At 39.7% G+C, this 21496-nt stretch overlaps 1 protein-coding gene across 1 annotated transcript in view; it reads right to left on the bottom strand.

Moving 5' to 3' along the window:
* FAM199X (family with sequence similarity 199, X-linked) overlaps window positions 1-18252 on the bottom strand; it is a 56358-nt gene extending 38106 nt beyond the window's left edge. The window contains exons 1-2 of the mRNA XM_080652800.1: window positions 17748-18252; window positions 6226-6445 (exon numbers count right to left, since the gene is read on the bottom strand). Of these exons, the coding sequence (XP_080508926.1) occupies window positions 6226-6445; window positions 17748-17944 (417 nt within the window). The 5' untranslated portion in view covers window positions 17945-18252. The remainder of the gene's footprint in view (window positions 1-6225; window positions 6446-17747) is intronic.
* Window positions 18253-21496: the final 3244 nt, after the last annotated feature.

The following is a 21496-nucleotide window of genomic DNA, read 5'->3' as shown; positions in this document are numbered from 1 at the left end:
ATTCAAGAGGAAGAAACACTTCCAAACTCATTCTATGAAGCCAGCATCACCCTAATACCAAAAACCGGATAAAGACAACACAATGAAAGAGAATTACAGGCCAATATCCCTCATGAACATAGATGCCAAAATCCTCAACAAATTCCTAGCAAATTGGATCAAGCAGTACATCAGAAAGATCGTACACCATGACCAAGCAGAATTTATACCAGGGATGCAAGGATGGTACAATATCCACAAATCAATAAACGTGATACATCACATAAACAAATAGAGGGGAAAAAATCACATAGTCATATCAATGTGACTTGACGCAGAAAAAGCATTTGACAAAATCCAACACCTTTTCTTCATAAAAACTCTCAGGAAGGTGGGAATAGAAGGATCATACCTCAACATCATAAAAGCCATATATGATAAACCCACAGCCAGCATCACACTCAATAGACAAAACCTAAAACCATTTCTCCTAAGAACAGGAACAAGACAGGGATGCCTTCTCTGAGAGGATGCCATTCCTGTTCGACATAATACTGGAAGTACTAGCCATTGCTATCAGACAAGAAGAAGGAATAAAAGGCATCCAAATTGGAAAAGAAGTAAAACTGTCCTTATTTGCAGATGACATGATACTGTACATAGAAAACCCTAAAGACTCCATCAAAAAATTATAAGACTTAATAAATGAATTCGGCAAGGTAGCAGGATACAAAATTAACGCCAAGAAATCTATGGCATTTCTATACACCAATAGTGAACTTACAGAAAGAGAGACTAAAAAAGCAATCCCATTTACCAACGTACCAAAACAATTAAGATACCTAGGAATAAACTTAACTAAAGAGGTAAAAAACCTATATGCAAAAAACTACAGGACACTGAAAAAAAGAGATAGAGGAAGACATAAACAGATGGAAGAACATACCATGTTCATGGATTGGTAGAATCAACATCATCAAAATGTCCATTCTACCCAAAGCAATCTATAGATTCAATGCAATCCCCATTAAAATACCAACGGCATATTTCACAGACCTGGAAATAACTCTCCAAAAATTCATCTGGAATAAAAAAAAAAAGACCCTGAATAGCTGTAGCAATCCTGAGAAAGAAGAACAAAGTAGGTGGGATCTCAATACCAGATATCAAGCTGTATTACAAAACCACTGTTCTCAAAACTGCCTGGTACTGGCACAAGAACAGACATATAGATCAATGGAATAGAATAGAGAACAAAGAAATCGACCCAAACCACTATGCCCAATTAATATTCGACAAAGGAGGCATGAACATAAAATGGAGTCAAGACAGTCTCTTCAACAAATGGTGATGGGAAAATTGGACAGATACATGCAAAAAAATGAAACTAGACCACCAACTTACACCATACACAAAAATAAACTCAAAATGGATCAAGGACTTAAACATAAGACCGGAAACCATAAAAATACTAGAGGAATCCACAGGCAGCAAAATCTCAGACATATGCCGAAGGAACTTCTTCACTGATACTGCTCCTAGGGCAATGGAAAATAAAGAGAAAATAAACAAATCGGACTACATCAAAATAAAAAGCTTTTGCACAGCAAAAGAAACCATCAACAAAACAACAAGAAAGCCCACTGCATGGGAGAACATATTGCCAATGCTATTTTAGATAAGGGTTTAATCTCCAAAATTTACAGGGAACTCATACAACTTAACAAAAAGAAGATAATCAACCCAATAAAAATATTTGCAAAGGACCTAAATAGACACTTTTTGAAAGAGGACATACAGAAGGCCGAGAGACATATGAAAGCATGTTCAAAGTCACTAATCATCTGAGAAATGCAAATCAAAACAACAATGAGATACGATCTTACACCTGTCAGAATGGCTATCATCAATAAATCAACAAAGGACAAGTGCTGGTGAGGATGTGGAGAAAAAGGAACCCTCGTGCACTGCTGGTGGGGATGCAAACTGGGGATGCAGACTGCGGAAGACTGTATGGAGTTTCCTCAAAAAGTTAAAAATGGAACTTCCATTTGACCCAGTAATCCCACTTCTAGGACTATATCCCAAGAAACTAGAAACACCAATCAGAAAGTATATATGTACCACTATATGTTCATAGCAGCATAATTTACAATAGCTAAGATTTGGGAACAACCTAAGTGCCCATCAGCCGATGAATGGATTAAAAAACTGTGGTACATCTACACAATGGAATACTATGCCACCATAAAAAAGAAGGAACTTTTACCATTTGGAACAGCATGGATGGAATGGGAGAGCATTATGCTCAGTGAAATAAGCCAGTCAGAAAAAGATAAATATCACATGATCTCACTCATATGTGGCATATAATGATCAACATAATTTGATGAACAAAAATAGATCCAGAGACAAATGGCAGGGGAGGTGAGTGGGGTTAGAGAGCAACCAAAGGACTTGTATGCATGCATATTATCATAACCAATGGAAATAGACACTGGGGCCATGGGGGCTTGCCCAGGGTTGGAATGGCTGGCGGAGGGGGGGGGGGGTCCATCGGAAAAAAAGAGACATATGTAAAACTTTAGACAATAAATAAAAAATAAAAATTTTTTAAAAAAGGACAACAGGTTTGAATAGACATTTTTCCAAAGAAGATATACAAATGGCCAATAAGCATATGAACGGATGCTCAACATCATTAGTCTTAAGGAAATGCAAATCAAAACCACAATGAGATACCACTTTACAAATAGTAGTATGGCTATACACAAAGACAAACAATACCAAGTGCTGTCTCCAAAGATGTGGAGAAATTGGAACTTACATACAGTCATGTCATGTGACACATTGTGTTTCAGTCAGCAACAAACCACATATATGAAGGTGGTCCTATCCTATGTAATAAAAGGGTAAAATGCAAATCGACCGAACAGAGGAATGACTGGTTGCTATGACACTCACTGAGTATCCTTAGTGCTGCTCCAGAGGCAGGAGAGGCTCCTGCCACCACCACTGCGCTTGCCAGCCGTGAGCTTGGCTTCTGGCTGAGCAGCGCTCCCCCTGTGGGAGCACACTGACCACCAGGGGGCAGCTTCTGCATTGAGCATCTGCCCCCTGGTGGTCAGTATGCATCATAGCGACCAGTTGTTCTGCTGTTTGGTTGATTTCCATATATTAGCATTTTATTATATAGAATTTTAGAGTACTTGCTACTTATTAAAAAAACGTTTGTTAAAAAAAAGTTTGCTGTCACCCAGCCCGTGGGGCTCAGTGGTTGAGCGTCAATCTATGAACCAGGAAGTCACGGTTCCATTCCCAGTCAGGGCACATGCCAGGGTTGCGGCCTTGATCCCCAGTGGGGGGCATGCAGGAGGCAGCCATTCGATGATTCTCTCTCATCATTGATATTTCTCTCTCTCTCCCTCTCCCTTCCTCTCTGAAATCAATAAAAATATATACACTGAGTGGCCAGATTATTATGATCTCTGAACGCATAATAATCTGGCCACTCAGTGTGTGTGTGTGTGTACACACACACACACACACACACACACACACACACACACACATACATACATACATATATTAGAAGCCCGGTGCATGAATTCATGCATGGGTGGGGTCCGGCCAGCCTGTCCAGGAGGAGGGGACATGAGCTGTTGGCTGGCCTGCCTGCTGGTTGAACCGCTGGTCGAGGGGATAATTTGCATATTAGCCTTTTATTATATAAGATATACACTGAGTGACCAGATTATTATGGGTTCAGAGATCATAATAATCTGGCCACTCAGTGTATTTTAAAAAAAGGTTTGCTGTCAGTGTGTCATGTTACTCCGGCAGCAGCCTCATACATCTTGTGTCTATCGTGCCTCTTGATTGCATTATTTTGTCTTTGCTGGATTCAATCTTGTGTTGTTTTATAAAGTAACATGCTGTACAGGCTTGTAGCCTAGGAGGAATAGGCTGTCCCACATAGCTTAGGTGTGTAGTAGGCTATACCATCTAGGTTTGTGTAAGTGCACTCTATGATGTCCACACAACAAAGTCACCTAACAATGCATTTCTTAAAATGTATCCTTGTCAAGTGGGGCATGACTGTATTACTGGTGGAAATGTAAAATGGTACAGCCACTTTGGAAAACATTTTGGCAGTTCCTCAAAAAGTTAAACATAGTCATCACATGACTCAGCAATTAGACTCCTAAGTGTATATCCAAGAGAATTAAAAATATACATCCATATAAAAACTCTTATTTGAATGTTCATAGCAGCCCAAATATAAAAACAACTCAAATGTCCATCAGCTGATGAATAAACAAAATGTGGTATATCCATACAATTAATGGAATATTCACCCATAGAAAGAAATTGCTATGGATTAAATGTTTGTGTGCCTCCCCTCAAACTCTATCTTGAAGCCGTAATCACAAATGTGATGCTATTTGAAGGTGGGGCTTTAGGAGGTAACTAGATTTATATAATTCATGAGTGGAGCGTCCATGATGGGAATGGTGACTTTATAAAGGGATAAGAGAGATCACAGCTTACTTACGCTCTCAAACTCTCTTTTCTCTCTCCCTTTACCACATGAAGATACAGAAAAAGGAAGCAATCTGCAAACCAGAAAGAGGGCTCTCACCAGAACCTGATTATGTTGGCATTCTGATCTCAATCTTCTAGCCTCCAGAACTGTAGAAATAAATGTTTGTTGTTTAAGCCACCCAGACTATGGTATTTGTTATAACAACTTGAGCTAAGACAGAAATGAAGTACTGTTACATGCTATAATATGGACAAACCTTGAAAACACAGTAAAAGCATTCAGAAACAAAAGGCTACATATCTGAGTCCATTTATATGAAATATTCAGAAAAGCAAGTCCATAGAGAAAGTAGATTAGTGATTGCTAGGTGATGGGGCCTGGGGGAATTGGGACAATCTCCTAACAGGTATGGATTTCTTTTTGGGGTGATGGAAATGTCCTAGAATTGGTGGTGATGGCTGCAAAACATTGTGAATATATTAAAAATTGCTGAATTACACACTGTAAAATTATTTAAATGGTGAGTTTTATCTCAAATTTTTAAGTTTAAAAAATTATAATTTTTATCCAAATCATACTTGCAACTATATATAAAATAGAAGCCTTTGAAATTATATAAAACATAAAAATACAGTTGTGGATTTTTTCTGTCCTCTTCAAAAACTCTTAAATTTCAATGTAGCATTTTTTATAATAAGAAAGAAACTGAAACCAATCTAAATATCCATTATTAGGAAACTTATTAAATTATGATGCAGCTATCAGAAAGATTGATATATGCTAGTTGAAAAAAGCACAGGATCAAACAGTGGCTGAAGTACAATTTAATGCTATGTAAATGTATCTGCATAAACTCTTAAAAGTGCTAACCACAGCAGAATTGAAATTGGAAACGCTTAAGTTTTAATTTTATGTCATCCTATATTATTTTAATAAAAATTTGTTTTGAGAAAAAGTAATTATTTCATTCCTTTTTGGAGTAACAACTTCAAGTATTTAGATGGCTTTCAAACACATTAAGTATTCAAGTTATCCGTTGAATATAACATTTGCAGTATGTAAGGAAAGCTTCTTTAAATGTTATTGTCTTTTATAATCAGAAAATGGATGTTGCAATAACACAATCTACATTTTCTGATAGATTGTACTCATGATCACAGGCAGCATTTCCAAACAATTTGCCACAAAGCCATTTTACAAGGAGAAAAAAAAAAACACTATCAGGAAAAAAGCAATTCTACATACAAAGAGAATGCAAAATGAGAAATTATATTGATAACATGACTCAAAATTATGTATTTATGATAATAATGGTTTGTGATCTTAGATATATAACCTGACCCTGATTTAAGGATACTATGCCTATAAGGACATAAAAGCTATTATAATGTAAGAAGAGTAAATTTGCTAGATTCATGCATAGAAAGGTACTGATGATACATAATAATGGGAACATTTTACAAGTATTAAATTACTTGAAAATCTACAAAAGGATATTAGCAGCATCAGAAGCCTAAAAGATACATCAGCAAAAATAAAGGATACATATTTCATCTAATTCCTAATGTTGTCAGAGAATTTGTATGATTGGATAAACACTGGAGAAATTTGCTTTGAGGTAGAGATAAAAATATCACAACAGAAATTCATACTTCTACTTAGGAAGTAATGATGGCATTTTAAGGGGGGAAAAAACCTACCTGCCATTCAAACTCACTGTCTGACCAATCCCAGTATGTGCTAATAGAAGAAGAGACATCACTGCAGACACTCCCCTCAGGAAATAAGTCAAAAGAAGTGAAGTCTTGCTCATCTAACAGGGAATAGCAATCATCTTGATCTCCAACAGAAACTGATGAAAACAGCTCCTCACTGCATTCTGAGCTGGCAACACTTGTTCCACAAGAAGTTAAGTTCCACCTTAAAAAAAGGAACAAAAGAAATCACAACAGGAATTACAGAATCTACCCAATTTAAAGATATTAATAATACATTTATGATATTCATGAGGAATGTGGGTATATTTTAGGTATGATAATGATACTGTGATTATTTTCAAAAGAGCCCTTATCTTTTAAGGATACATCTATAATAATAAAAGCATAATATGCAAATGGACTGAATGACCGAACAACCGAACAGCAGAACGACCGACCCTCCGGAAAACCACACTGTGACACCCACTGGCCCCAGGCCAGCCAAGGCAGGTGCGATGAAATTGGTCAAGAGCCCGGCCATCGCCCCATGATTGATCACACGATCGCATTGCAGAGGGAGGCCCAGGCCACTGACCGGCAGGCTGTGGCGGGTGTGCGGGGCCTCCCTCTGTGGGGCGCGATCGATCGCCCCAAAGAGGGAGGCCCAGGCTACGCCGCGGCGGTGCTGCGGTGGTTGGCCGGGGCCTCCCTCTGTGGGGGCGATCCATCACGGAGCCCCGGCTGGGTGGACAGGACCTACTTCTTTGGGGCGATCTATGGTGGAGCCCTATGATCTATCACCCCAAAGAGGGAGGCCCAGGCTACCCGGCAGCGGCGCTGCGGCATGTGGGTGGGCCCTCCGGCTCTGTGGGGGCAATCTATCACGGAACCCCGGCCAGGTGGGCAGGGCCTACCTCTTTGAGGCAATTGATGGCGGGGCTCCCGGACTGTGAGAGGGCACAGGCCAGGCTGAGGGGCCCCCCACCCCCAAGTGCACGAATTTCATGCACTGGGACTCTAGTATTAAAATATTTATGAATGAGATATGTCAGGGATTTGTCTCAACATAATAAGGGGTTGATAAATGAGTAGGGGTACTGATAAAGCGCACTGCCATATGTGAATAACTTACACTGGGTGATGGGTATATTGGGTACATTAGTCTCTCTAACTGTGTATCTGTCTGAAAATTTTTATAATACAATATTTTAAAAGAAAAAATGTATTTAAATTAGGGATAAAGTAAAACCTTCATCCATAAGCAAAACATATAGCATACTGGTTATGAGTAAGCTCTGGAGTCAAACTGAATTCAAATTCTTGCTCTGTCACTTGCCTGCTGTTTGATCTTAAGCAAAACACACCCTCTCCAAGCCTGTGTCCTTATTTTTTAAATGCAGCTATGGTGAAAAATGTATACAAAGTGCTTAGCAGACATAAAAAGTGTTCAATACATGGCAGCTATTATTATCATTAAAGGAAGAGAGTAGCCATTGCAGGGCAGAGAAAAGCACCAACAAAGTATACAGGTAGAAGCTCAAAAGTGTTTCTTATATGCTCGGTCAGCGTGGCTCAGTGGTTTAGCATCAACCTAGGAACCAGGAGGTCACAGTTCAATTCCTGGTCAGGGCACATGCCTGGGTTGCGGGCTCGATCCCCAGTGGGGTGGGCATGCAGGAGGCAGCCAATCCATGATTCTCTCTCATCATTGATGTTTCTCTCTCTCTCCCTCTTCCTTCCTCTCTGAAATCAATAAAAATCTTTTTAAAAAGTATTTCTTATAACCAATAATACCCAGCAATAACTAATCTATATATATAAAAACCTAAGCAACCACCCGACCATCCAACCGGTAGCTATGACACGCAATGACCACCAGGGGGTAGACGCTCCAACCAGTAGCTATGATGTGCCCTGACCACCAGGGGGCAGACGCTCAAAGCAGGAGCTGCCTAGCTGCGGTGACTTGGCAGCTGTGGTTCTCAGGTGATGCACCCAGAACCAGAGAGGAGGGAGCCCGATTCTGGGGTGTGTCACCTGAGAACTGCTCTCTCGCAATCCGGGACCTCTCAGGGGATGTCAGAGATCTGGTTTCGGCCTGATCCCCACAGGCCAGGCCAAGGGACCCCACTGATGTTCTAGTCCATAATATTTTGGTACTTTTTCTGCATGAATATATATATTTTTTTTCACAGAGTCAGCATTCTGCATATATTTTAGTAACCAGCTTTCTTTCATTTAACATTATACAGTGAACATATCCCCATGTATATTACCTGAAAACATTTTAAAGCCTATACAATATCCCATTGATTAAATGTATCATAGTTTATTTAATCTTATTCCTTCAATAATATATACTTAAGCTGTTTCCAATTTTGTGGTATTACAAGTAATACTGAGATAAAACATTTTGTTTATAATTATTTATCCAAATATATAATCTCTCAGGATGGATTACTTGGAAGGAAAGTACTGAGTCACAGAATATAAACACTTTAAAGACCATAGCATACTTAGTTAAATACCTTTCTGAAAGGCTGCACTGATTTATACTCCCCAAAGCAGTATATAAAAGTGGTCATTTCACCACAACTTTAACAGCACTGGAATTTTCATTTCTAAAATTTTTACCTGATGGGAGAAAAACATTTTTATATCAATTTTTAATTCTTTGATTACTGGAAAGATCAAAATTAAAAATATTAGCTATTTTGCTACAGCGTTTTTCTCTGTGTTAATGTTTTCCTTATTGATTTTTTAAAGAGTTCTTTATGCATTAAGGATATTAACATTTCATTTGTAATATTTGCTGCAGGGTTATAATTTCTTTTCTTTTTTTTTTTTGGTCTTGAAATCTACAAATCTGTTTTCTTTTGTAAATTTCCAGTAGCTGTATACTAGTAATGATATAATCTTCATTGCTTTGGCAGTACCCTAGGGAATTAATTCTTAAAATAATGGTTTAGTATATCAGATACTAATAAGGTACTGAAATAATGACTTCTGAAGAAAAGTCTGTTCTTTACTTATAATTAGGTTGTTTCTCATTCATTAAATCCAGTTTTTTTCTTGAATTGTATTTTTCATTTTTTAACTCCTCCCTCTTATTTTGTATGACTAACCTTAATTCCAAAGTTATTAATTTACAAAATTCAGGCAATCCAGCAAATTCTATGGCACCTTTTCCATTGAGCTAAAGGTAAAGTATTTTATATCAGTGAAACAGACACAGAGATATATACACGCTAAACTATTATAGTTCAGTAAATATAAAAGCAGATGTCAACAAACTTTTATAAGTAGGCAAATTATAAAATTCATCTAAGAATCCATGGATATGCCTTCTAATATTGCCTAGTTTCATCACATGCTTGCTAGGTAGGAAGTATCTTTCATTTTTAAAAAAAATCAACAAACCTAGTAGAATTCACCAAATTGCCCAGGTCACACAATAAGGCAATATAAAAGCTGTGAATAACAATCATAAGTTTTGTCCTGGACACAGTTAAACTATATCTAGATTTTGTCCTGGGCAAACTGTTTTTTTCTCTTGTGTCTTCAAATCGCATATTACTTTTTCTGAACCTTTATTCACTCACCCACTCAACAAACATTTAGTCAGTATCTTCTACTGTGCCAAGTACTGTGTTATGTGCTAGGAAAAGCTGTTAGATAATTGTTTTTAATGAAAATCCCTTCCATCTTGAAAAACTTTGGTAAAAATGTGTATTTTCCTCTATGAGCAAAAATAACTTTTAAAAAACCTATTTAATAATGTTATGGTTAGATCACTGACAAGGGAGTCAGGAATTTTGCAGACTTTGTTTATTATTGGTTTTGTGTTCTTACTTTAGGATAAAATCAGTATGTTCCTCAGTTTTCCAGATCCATGACTTTATAACAGATATGAAAGGGTTCTGGGTATTCTTAGCAGCTTTTTCCTTTTCTTTTTTTTTAAATTAACAGTGGCATGAAACCTGGCTCATACTTCATGCAAATCATTTACAAAACAGAAAAATAGTATGTTTTCCTATTAGAGATATTTTAATTCTATTATCTTCTAATAGAATTGAAAATATTATTTTTATTATTAAAGGCAATGTGGATAAAAACAAAGTAGGAAGTATTTTTATCCACTACTTGTAGTAGTGTTAAATTGGCATAATTTTTCTGAAAAGCATTTGGTAGTGTATATATGTCAAGAGCTTTAAAAAAATGTTCATTCCTTTGAGCATGTGTTCATGTGTCTCTTGGCCTTCTGTAGGTCCTCGATTTTAAAAAGTGTCTATTTAGGTCCTCTGCCCATTTTTTGATTGGGTTGTTTATCTTCCTTTTGTTAAGTTGTATGAGTTCCCTGTAAATGTTGGAGATTAAGCCCCTATCGATGATAACATTTGCAAATATGTTCTCCCATGCAGTGGGCTTTCTTGTTGCTTTGTTGATGGTTTCTTTTGCTGTGCAGAAGCCTTTTATTTTGATGTAGTCCCATTTGTTTATTTTCTCCTTAGTTTCCATTTCTCTAGGAGCTGTCTGTAAAGATATTGCTACGACAAATGTCTATTTTGCAGCCTATGGAATCTTCTAAGATTTTTATGGTTTCCCGTCTTACATTAAAGTCCTTTAACCATTTTGAGTTTATTTTTGTGTATGGTGTAAGTTGGTGGTCTAGTTTCATCTTTTTGCATGTATCTGACCAATTTCCCAGCGCCATTTATTGAAGAGACTGTCTTGACTCCATTGTATGCTCTTGCCTCCTTTGTCAAATATTAATTGAGCATAGTGGTTTGGTCCATTTCTGGGTTCTCTGTTCTATTCCATTGGTCTATATGTCTGTTCTTGTGCCAGTACCAGGCAGTTTGGAGTACAGTGGCTTTGTAATATAGCTTGATATCTGGTAATGTGATCCCTCCAACTTTGTTCTTCTTTCTCAGGATTGCTGTGGCTATTCAGGGTCTTTTTTTATTCCAGATGAATTTTTGGAGAGTTTGTTCTAGGTCTGTGAAATATGCTATTGGTATTTTAATGGAGATTGCATTGACTCTATAAATTGCTTTGGGTAGAATGGACATTTTAATGTTTATTCTACCAATCCATGAACATGGTATATTCTTCCATTTGTTTATGTCTTCCTCTATTTCTTTTTTCAATGTCCTGTAGTTTTCCAAGTACAGGTCTTTTACCTCCTTAGTTAAGTTTATTCCCAGGTATCTTAATTTTTTTGGTGCAATGGTAAATGGGATTTTTTTTTTTTTTTTAGTTTCTCTTTCTGTGAGTTCATTATCCTATATAATAAAAGCATAATACGCAAATTGACCAAACGGGGGACGTGTACTGACTACCAGGGGAAAGACGCTCAATGCAGGAGCTGCCCTTGGGTGGTCAGTGTGCTCCCACAGGGAGAGCACCGCTCAGCCAGAAGCTGGGCTCATGGCTAGTGAGCACAGCGGCGGTGGCGGGAGCCTCTCCCACCTCCGCTGCAGGCCGGGGATAAGAACCGAGGGTTCCCAGACTTCAAGAGAGCCCCAGACTGCGAGAGGGATGTCTAAGCCTGCTGGCGGACATCTCCTGAGGGGTCCCAGACTGTGAGAGGGCACAAGCCAGGCTGAGGGACACTTCCCCCCACCCAGTGCATGAATCTCGTGCACCAGGCCTCTTGTTGGTGTATAAAAAAGCCATAAATTTCTGGGTATTAATTTTGTATCCTGCTACATTGCTGAATTCATTTACTAGTATTAAATCTAGTAGTTATTTGATGCTCAAAGTCACTAATCATCCAAGAGATGCAAATCAAAACAACAATGAGGTACCATCTCACACCTGTCAGAATGACTATCATCAAATCAATAAAGAAGTGCTGGAGAGGATGTGGATAAAAAGAAATCCCTCGTTCACTGCTGGTGGGAATGCAGAATGGTGCAGCCACTGTGGAAAACAGTATGGAGTTTCCTCAAAAAGTTAAAAATGCAACTCCCATTCGACCCAGTAATCCCACTTCTAGGAATATATCCCAAGAAATCAGAAACACCAATCAGAAAGGATATGTGCACCCCTATGTTCATAGCAGTACAATTTACAATAGCTAAGATTTGGAAACAGCCTAAGTGTTCATCAGCAGATGAGTGGATTAAAAAAACTGTGGTACATCTACACAATGGAATACTACGCTGCTATAAAAAAGAAGGAACTTTTACCATTTGCAACAGCATGTATGGATCTGGAGAGCATTATGCTAAGTGAAATAAGCCAGTCAGAGAAAAATAAATATGACATGATCTCACTCATTTGTGGAATATGATGAACAATATAGACTGATGAACAAAAATGGATCCAGAGACAGAGAAGCACCAAAGGTACTATCCAACCTCAGAGGGAAGGCAGGGGAGGGTGTGAGGGGGGAGTGTGGGGTGCGGGGGAGAGGGATAAAAGAGATCAACCAAAGGACTAGTATGCATGCATATTAGCATAACCAATGGACAAGGATACTGGGGTGGTGGGGGCTTGTCCTGGAGGGTGGGAGTGGCCGGGGAGGGCTTGATGGGGGAAAAAGGAGACATATGTAATACTTTAAACAATAAGAAAAGAAACTAATAAAAAAAGAAAAAACTGTTCATTCCTTTTCACTCAGTAATCTAGGAATCTATCCCCTTCCCCAAATAGAAATTTGGAAACAAGATGTATGTGCAAACATGTCTAAACAGTATTATAATAGCCAAAAAAGGGAAAATAAATTACTCCAAGCATGGGGAACAATTAAATAAGTGTTTTTCTAACCATTAGAAATCTTATTTTCTGACTATTTACTGAAAAGGAAAACACTCGCAATATAAGTGCAAATAACCTGGTCACAAATTATATATTTGGCCTGATCCTGATTTTTAAAAATTATATGTGTACATAAAAAGAACATTAAAAGTAACATCAAAATGTTAACAGTTATCTTTAGTGAAAGGTATCACAAATGGTAGTTTTGTATATGCCCACAATTTTGTATCACGAGCTTTCATAATAAACATTTGTGTGATTCTTTTAGACTGTTCTGTCAGTTTCAAATGTGTAACAAATGATGACTGTATGCATGCACTCAGCAGTGAACCATTCAAATTTATAAAGCCTTTACATCTTATTCTACTAAGAGAAAGCTACCTAAAACTGAAAGCCTATCTATAACCATAAAATTATTCACAAAAGAGACTTTCTCCACACTGTAATAGAAAAATGTGGAAAAGAATCCCAATAAAATGGGGTTTAACTCAACAACTAGGTTAGCTGCCCAAATTTTAATTTAAAAAATGATAACGCCAAGAAAATTTATCTGCAAGGTTTTTTCACTAAGAATACACAACCGACTTTCAATGGCATTTTGGTAAAATTCAGAAAAGCAGGTGAACCATATATATATTCTTCTACACTCTTTCTTAGGTAGACCTAATCATTACCTCTCAGGATGAAAATCCAGCCAATGAGCACTGTGGAATAAGTCCTACTGTGAGACGTGATGAAAGTCATTCCAAATTTATGCCATTCATTCCCAGGGTACAATCCCATAATATAATGAGTATTCATCACTGACTCCATGCCAGAATCCCGACCAACCCTGACCTGGGCTATTCCTCTGGAGCTCCAAGTCACAAGTTAGAGAAGATGGTACAACCCCCCTAACTCTCCTCTAAGTGACCTCAATTGCCTTGGGATCATTACACATCCCTCCTACCCCCTCTACAGTCTTGAAAATAAAAACATTCCAGGTCATTTTTAGGGCTATTTCTTCCATTTTGGCTTCTGAATTCATCTCGTCCGTCTCCTGCCATACCACCCTCTTTTTTCTTTTCAATTTCTCTTTCCTATGAGCTGCTCCTAAGGAGCTAAAATCTCTACTCCTGGACAAGAAAAACTAAACAAAGCCAAAAAAATTCTTCACTTTATTCTTTCAAATATTACCAAATCTCCTCTCCTTCCTTTCCCTACATTTATTGAAAAGTTTCATCTTCTGTCTCAACCTTTGTAACCCATAGTTCCACTTGTGTCACGCTACTGGAATTTCTATTCTGATTGTTCTCAAATCTACATTTCTGGCCTGGATAGTTCTCTAAAGCCTTAGACCCATTTTTAACTTGTCCCAAGTCCCCAAATCAAATTCCTCTTGCCTCTCTCTGTTCATGGAATGTGTTTCTCCCACCTGCAACTCATAGCTCTTCTGCACCTCTATTTCTATATTGAGATAGGAAAACTATGGGCGATACAAAAAGTGCATAGTAGTCTTGGGGTTTTTCTGGTTACTGTGATTGAAAACAAGGCTCTAAAATCACATAACTGATAACTGCTTTATGCAATAGTTCATTTCCTATCCTGCCAATAACATGTGAGGCACTGTCCTCCCACACGCTTTTCATAAATTCTCAATGTCAAAGTACTAATGTACTCCTGAAAGAGGAAAAAAATAATACATCGAGTAGTTCATATTAAGCCCCTTTATCTCACAATTTAATTATAGGACCTACCAATAACATAATTTTTTTCAGTTTGCTAAATGACATCCTTTTTGATGGTAGAGGTTGTGGTGGACAACTGCTAAGACAAAATCCACAACTACATCGAAAAATGCTGTCCCCAAAACCAAAAACATGTCTTTAACACTACATATATATTCCATATCGACATTTCAATTTAAAAATATTTATCGCCCTAACTGGTTTGGCTCAGTGGATAGAGTGTCAGCCTGCGGAATGAAGGGTCCCAGGTTCGAAGGAAGGGCATGTAAGTTGGTTGCGGGCACATTCCCAGTAGGGGGCGTGCAGGAGGCAGCTGATCAATGTTTCTCTCTTATTGATGTTTCTAACTCTCTATCCCTGTCCCTTCCTCTCTGTAAAAAAATCAATAAAATATATTAAAAATAAATAAATAAAATATTTGTTTATTGAAATTTATTTTATTCTCCCAAAATTCCAGACAAACCTTACTTAGTCATAAAATCCTAACATACTACTAGAAAAGTGTGAATTCTTAGGAAAACGACTGTGTTCATGTATTACTTTCCACTAAACTTATACCAGTGACACACCAACCTAAATAACAGGTGACTCTAACCTGAACACTACGAACATTCAACCTTAGGGATCATAAGTAATGGTGCCCAGAATCCAATAAATGAACAGATGTAGAAATGTCATCATCCTAAGGCCCTTATCAACAACATTATTTAAACACTCTCCAATTTTCTTATCAGGCAACAAGAAGCAAAATAAAGGTAAATTAAGTGTCTACCCCCTGACATGCTTTCTACTTTCAATTAATTTTTTTTATAATAACTAAACCCAAAGCAGAATATCTATACTCAACTATACAGATATGTTTTTTGGATTGTTGCTCAAATTGGTGAATGATGTGATGTGAATTAAAAATGTGACACATAAAACTTCAAAATAAAAGAACTCCCTAAACTTTACCCATATATATGATTTAGCTGTTGGCTTCTCCCTGAAAAGAAATGACTGGAAGCATATAGTCCTCTCAAACACCATCATGGGGAGGAGTAAGAAGGCAGAACATTCCAGAGGAGAAAAGATTTAAAAAGTAAGGTAGCCCAAGGAAGAAACAACATCTGCTGTAAGAATTGCTAATTCTGCTTTCCATAATCTCTGCTGAAAAGAATACAGAGAAAGATACATTAGATCTCCTACTGCCATTCCAAGCCTTGCAAAAAGTGGGGGAGGAGGGAGGTTTTTAAAAAGCAGGCAGTAACTAGGAAAAAAAAATGCTTTACTTGGAAAAAGTAGGGCTGAACAGGAACTTCCCCCTCAATCTTCACTGCCCCATTCTGCAAAACAACCTTGCTTTTACCATGGTCTCTAAGAAAAGGGATAGAAAAACACAAGGAAAAAATGGGGAGGAGAAAGCTGTAGGGAATGTACTGTTCTCCTTGCTTCACTCCCCCATCACCCCAGTCCATTTTGGCAGTGCTTGCCCTCAGCCTCTGTCCCTACACTCCCTTGTCCTCATTATCAGAGCAAGATAATTCTGAAATCATTTCACTTTTCCGTGTATTTAACTTGATCCAATGTTGCAAAATGCAAGTATGTCCAAAAGTATTATTTCACACTATTTTCCAATGCCAAAAATCCTAAGCACACTAGATTTCAATAATATGTGACATTAATGTTAAAGTTACTGTATGGGTTAATAGGCTTTAGTGAGTTAGTCTAAGAAAGTATAACAACCATTTATTACACTGGAGCCATTAACTCTGTTCCAAGTTTTAGCACTGGCTCCAAAAGTGTCCCTGGTTTTGCCTAACTCAGTTTTATGACCTTGAACTCAGTCTTTTCTCTCTCGGCCTCGGTTTACCAGCATTTCCTTTTCAAGTATGTTGTACTGATGTTCTGGATGATTGCTTAACTATAGCACCTTGCTTCCAGATGATATAACTTTCTTTTAGGTAAGAGTCATGTTTTATACCAGTACATTCCTTGTATCTGGTAGAAGCTCAGTAAATCTCTAGACTTATTTAAGAGATGGCCGGGAACATACAAAAGACATTAAAATGTGAAAGGATTTGTTCATGCTCATATTATAAACTGCATCAGAAATCAGAACTAGACTCCTTAATTCAACTCCAGTATTTTCTATAGCTGAACTCCTCTCCTCCTTTTTCTCCCCACACACTCCCAGGCCTTTGTATATATATCTCAAACATCCACCTATATCAAAGGTTGGGGCTACGTGTAAAACATCTTCAAATCCCCCACATTCCGTATAACACTTAAATGCTTGCTTGAGAGAATTCTCCAAAGTACTCCTTTCTAATAAAATTAGTTAAAGGACGCACCCCTGAATAAATTTGTATTAAGCAAGCCTATCCAAAGCCTCGTTCCATCCTTCCACAAGGGGAGCAAATCAAGGCGTGTGCTACATGAAGAAATCTTCCAGATTTAAGCTTATACATTTTGGAAGGCCCGAAAGCGCGAAGGCAACGAGTTCGTAAAGGAGAGGAAAAAAAAAAAACTGTCTGGTTTCCTAGAGCTTCACTAAAAAATGGGAGGGGAGGTGGAAATACAGTTGTGAGACAGGTTAAAAATTGGGGAAAATAAGATAGCTTTAAAAGTGCCACCTTTCAAAAGATCCGGGGATTAATTTTGAGCCATCTGAAACCCATTTGTCAGAAATGGAAGGGGTTAAACGTTTGCGGGTGAAAGAAAACAGGGGAGCAGCTAAAAATCAAACGTGGGGGTCTGGGATTCGCAGGGGACAGATGGGGGAGGGAGAGAGGAGGAGAAGTAGCTATGATCAGAAGATGAATGGGGAGAGAGTAAAATGCCGACCAAGGAAAATCGGGAGGGCAGGGGTGAAAAGAGGGAGGGGAAGCGAGAAGGGGCCCAGGAATGCACGCTAATCGAAGAGAAAGATGGGGGAGGGGCGGATGTAAGCGCAGACCCTGGGCGGAGCGTGAGGCTCAGGGGCGACCCAGAGGTCCCAGACTTGAAGCAGGGATGTGGGCAATCAACCCTGTCCCGAGCTGTGGTTCATACCTGTTAGTGTGGAAGCGGTGGAGCGGGTCGGTACGATGGCAAGAAGAGAGCTGGCAGCCGAAGTCACTGATGTCCAGGCAGCCTGGCTCCTCGCTCGGGCAGGTGCCCACCCCGCGAGGGGGTCCCAGAAGCGGGAAGGGTTCCTCGGGGGTCAGAAACTTCTCGTACGAAGTGGTGGCCGACGTCTCGTCGGACATGGCTGGAGATGGCCGAGCTCGGGCTACCTTTCTGGTCCCGGGCTGCTCCCAGGTCCGCCCCTGCCCCCACTCTAAACTGTCCGCTTTCGCCGCTGCGCCTGGGTGTGCCCGCCGCAGTTCACCTGCAGGCTGAACGCCCGCCGCTGCCCCGGGAGTGCGGCGCTGCGCGAAGAGGCTGCTCCAGGGCACAACCCTCTGGCCCCCGAATCGGTTCCCCTGTGGCTTCCGCAGCCGACTCAGTAGCCGGCGCTGCTGCTATCCAGCCCAGTCTCGTCAGCGCAGCGCCGCCGCTGCCGCCAGGCCCGCCCACTGCGCTCGCCGCCCCAGTCCGCCCAGCGCCGGCCCGGACTGGAAGGGCAGCCGGAAGCCGCTCCCCGCGCCCCCTGCTGGAGCGGAGGAGGAACTGAACCTCCGCAAGCCTCACCGCAGCCGCAGTCGCAGCTGCACTGCCCACCCCGCCCTCTGTGGCCAATCAGGGATTCCAGGCGCTAAAAGGCCCAGCAGTTCAGGCCAACCCCCTCCTCGGCTTGGCACCCGCAGCCACAGGCCTTCGAAAAGGTACTTGGCCAAGGTAACACTGTGGTTGTGTGAGAAAGAATCCTGATGCCCTGGTTCCCAGCATACTCGATCACCCTGTCCCAATTCAACAGTATTTATTGAGCTCCTGCAGATGTGTGCCCAGCACTGTGCAATGTGCTTTAGGGAAAATGAGCTAAGCAGAGAAAAATCGTCCCTGCCTATATTTTCACCAAACCCTGAGAATTACAGGCAACGGCCTCCAGAGTACTCAGAGCTGCTGAACACGTAGAGCTCTTTTGTGTTCTGTGCTGTGGCTGGCATTATGTATTCAGCTTGGAATGCCCTGCCATTTCTCCCTTGTTAATCCTTAAAGCCCCAGCTAAATTGTTACCTCCTCTGTGAAGTCTTCCCTGACTCTCAAAGGAGACAGGTATTCCTGCAAATGCTCCCCTAGAAAGGGTGCTTAACTTGTTAAATTCAAATCAATTTACTAAGTGTCACATACTATTCTTTCTTCCTTTTATCTGTATTCTAGACAAGGGGCTCCAGATCTTAGGTGAATACATTTTTTAAAATATTCAGAGGAAAACACAAGATTGCTAATTTCTTATTTGCCAACTGAACGCAATTTTCAAAATTATCTACTATTTTGTAAAAAGAAGTGTGTTTCCATAAAAAATTATGTGAACCCTGAGATCTAAGAATGGTTCCTGTTGGTGAACTGGGCTAAGATTTTTTTTTTTTTTTAAAGCAGAGCCTCGCAGCCATTTCTGCACAGGGGCCTCCCACTCAGATTGCACTTCACAGAGAAGCCTCTCGGCATCCCTAAACTGCCTGCCTGCACTTTGTTTCTGCCAGCTAAACTAGTCCTTATAAAGGAAATCCTGGAATCCTATTTCAACCAATAGGACTGAGGCTTTCCCCATCCAATCCGAGCTTTGCAGCTTGACCAATCAGAGAAGCTCTATTCTGACCAATCAGGGACCAGAGGTGGGGACTTCTGTCTATATAAACCCGCTCCCCTGAGGATCGTAGAGCAGTTGTCAGTAAACTGCAGCTCCCTAGCCACATGCCGCTCTGTTGACTAATGAGTTTGCCGACCACTGCCTTAGGGAAAAACACTTAAAAAACATTTTAATGATGTACTAATGTCTTTAACCTGAAGTCAAAACTTCTCGGTAAGGGTAATGGACCTAGAGTGCTTTCCCCTGAAGACTAAAGATTGTGATTGAATGGCTGAAGCTGAAGCACTCCAGCCTTCTCCCCGGCTCACACCCACCTGGAGAGACCTGTCTAGCTTTAGAGGCTGTGCTGTTTTCATAGCAGCCTCGGTGTAACATTATGGAGGTGTTCTACTGCAGTGCTGTTTCACAGCCATGCTATGTTACTGTCAAGCTGTTCACACTAAATCAAGTTTCCTTCCCCACCACACCCCAAATTGGGGATTCTTGTTGGCATTTGAAATGGCACCAGAGGCCACCCATTTACAGTAAGGGCACACATAATCTCTCAATAAATCATCAGACATACTTAATCTCGGGAAGGCCGATCATTTCTTCTGATTGTACAGCTTCCCATGCAAATCATCAACCTAACAGAATAAACACAGTTTCTAATACCTCTCTCTCTTTTTTAATCTTTATTGTTGAAAGTATTTCAGATGTCCTCTTTTTCCCCCATTGACCTCTTCCAGCTGGCCCCCTTCCCCAGGCCTTCACCATGGGTTATTCATATATGCAAACAAGTTCCTTGGTTGATCTCTTCCCATCCACCCACCCTCCCCTGCTTCCTGCCAAGATTCCACAGTGTGTTTGATACTTCTATATCTCTGGATCTATTTTTGTTCATCAGTTTGTGTTGTTCATTATATATCACATATAAGTGAGATCATGTGCTACTTATCTTCCTCTGCCTGGCTTATTTCACTTAGCATACTGCTCTCAAGGTCCATCCATGCTGTTGCAAATGGTAAGAGTTCTTTCTTTTTTATAGCTGTGAAGTATTCTGTTGTGTAAATGTACAACAGTTTTTTTATCCACTCGTCTGCTGATGGGCACTTAGGCTGTTTCCAAATCTTAGCTATTATAAATTTCGCTGCTATGAACATAGGGGTACACATAAAATTTCTGGTTGGTGTTTCTGATTTCTTAGGACATATTCCTAGAAGCGGGATCACTGGGTCAAATGGAAGTTCTACTTTTAATTTTTTGAGGAAACTCCACACTGTTTTCCACAAAGGCTGCACCAGTCTGCATTCCCACCAGCAGTGTACTAGGGTTCCCTCTTCTCCACATCCACTAACACTTGTCATTTGTTGATTTGTTGATGATAGCCATTCTGACAGGTGTGAGGTGGTATCTCATTTTTCTTTTTATTTATATCTCTTGGATGATTAGTGACTGAGCATTTTTTCATATGCCTCTTGGCCTTCTGTATGTCCACTTTGGAGAAGTGTCTATTTAGGTCCTTTGTCCATTTTTAATTGGATTGTTTGTTTTCTTTTTAAGTTGTACAAGTTCCCTATATATTCTGGAAATTAATCCCTTATCAGATGTATTATTGGCAAATATGTTCTCCCATGCAGTGGGCTCTCTTGTTATTTTGTTGGTGGTTTCTTTTGCAGTGCAGAAGGTTTTTATTTTCATGTAGTCCCATTTGTTTATTTCCTCTTTAGTTTCCATTGTCCTAGGGCCTAGGAGATGTATTGGTAAACATGTTGCTACAAGAGATGTCTGAGATTTTTCTGCCTATAGTTTCTTCTAGATTTTTATGGTTTCCCATCTTACGTTTAAGTCCTTTATCCATTTTGAGTTTATTTTTGTGTATGGTGTAAGTTGGTCTAGTTTCATTTTTTGCATGTATCTGTCCAATTTTCCCAACCATTTATTAAAGAGACTGTCTTGACTCCATTGTATGCTCTTGCTTCTTTTGTCAAATATTAATTGAACGTAATGGTTTGGGTCAATTTCTGGGTACTCTGTTCTGTTTAGTACCTCTCTTTTTATAAGGTGAAAGGAAAAGGCTCTCCGGGCC

This window comes from Plecotus auritus (genome assembly GCF_963455305.1).
Source record: "Plecotus auritus genome assembly, chromosome: X".
In the NCBI taxonomy this organism is placed as follows: domain Eukaryota; kingdom Metazoa; phylum Chordata; class Mammalia; order Chiroptera; family Vespertilionidae; genus Plecotus; species Plecotus auritus.
Note: the sequence above shows the minus strand (reverse complement) of the source record. Positions and strands in the feature narration are given on the sequence as shown.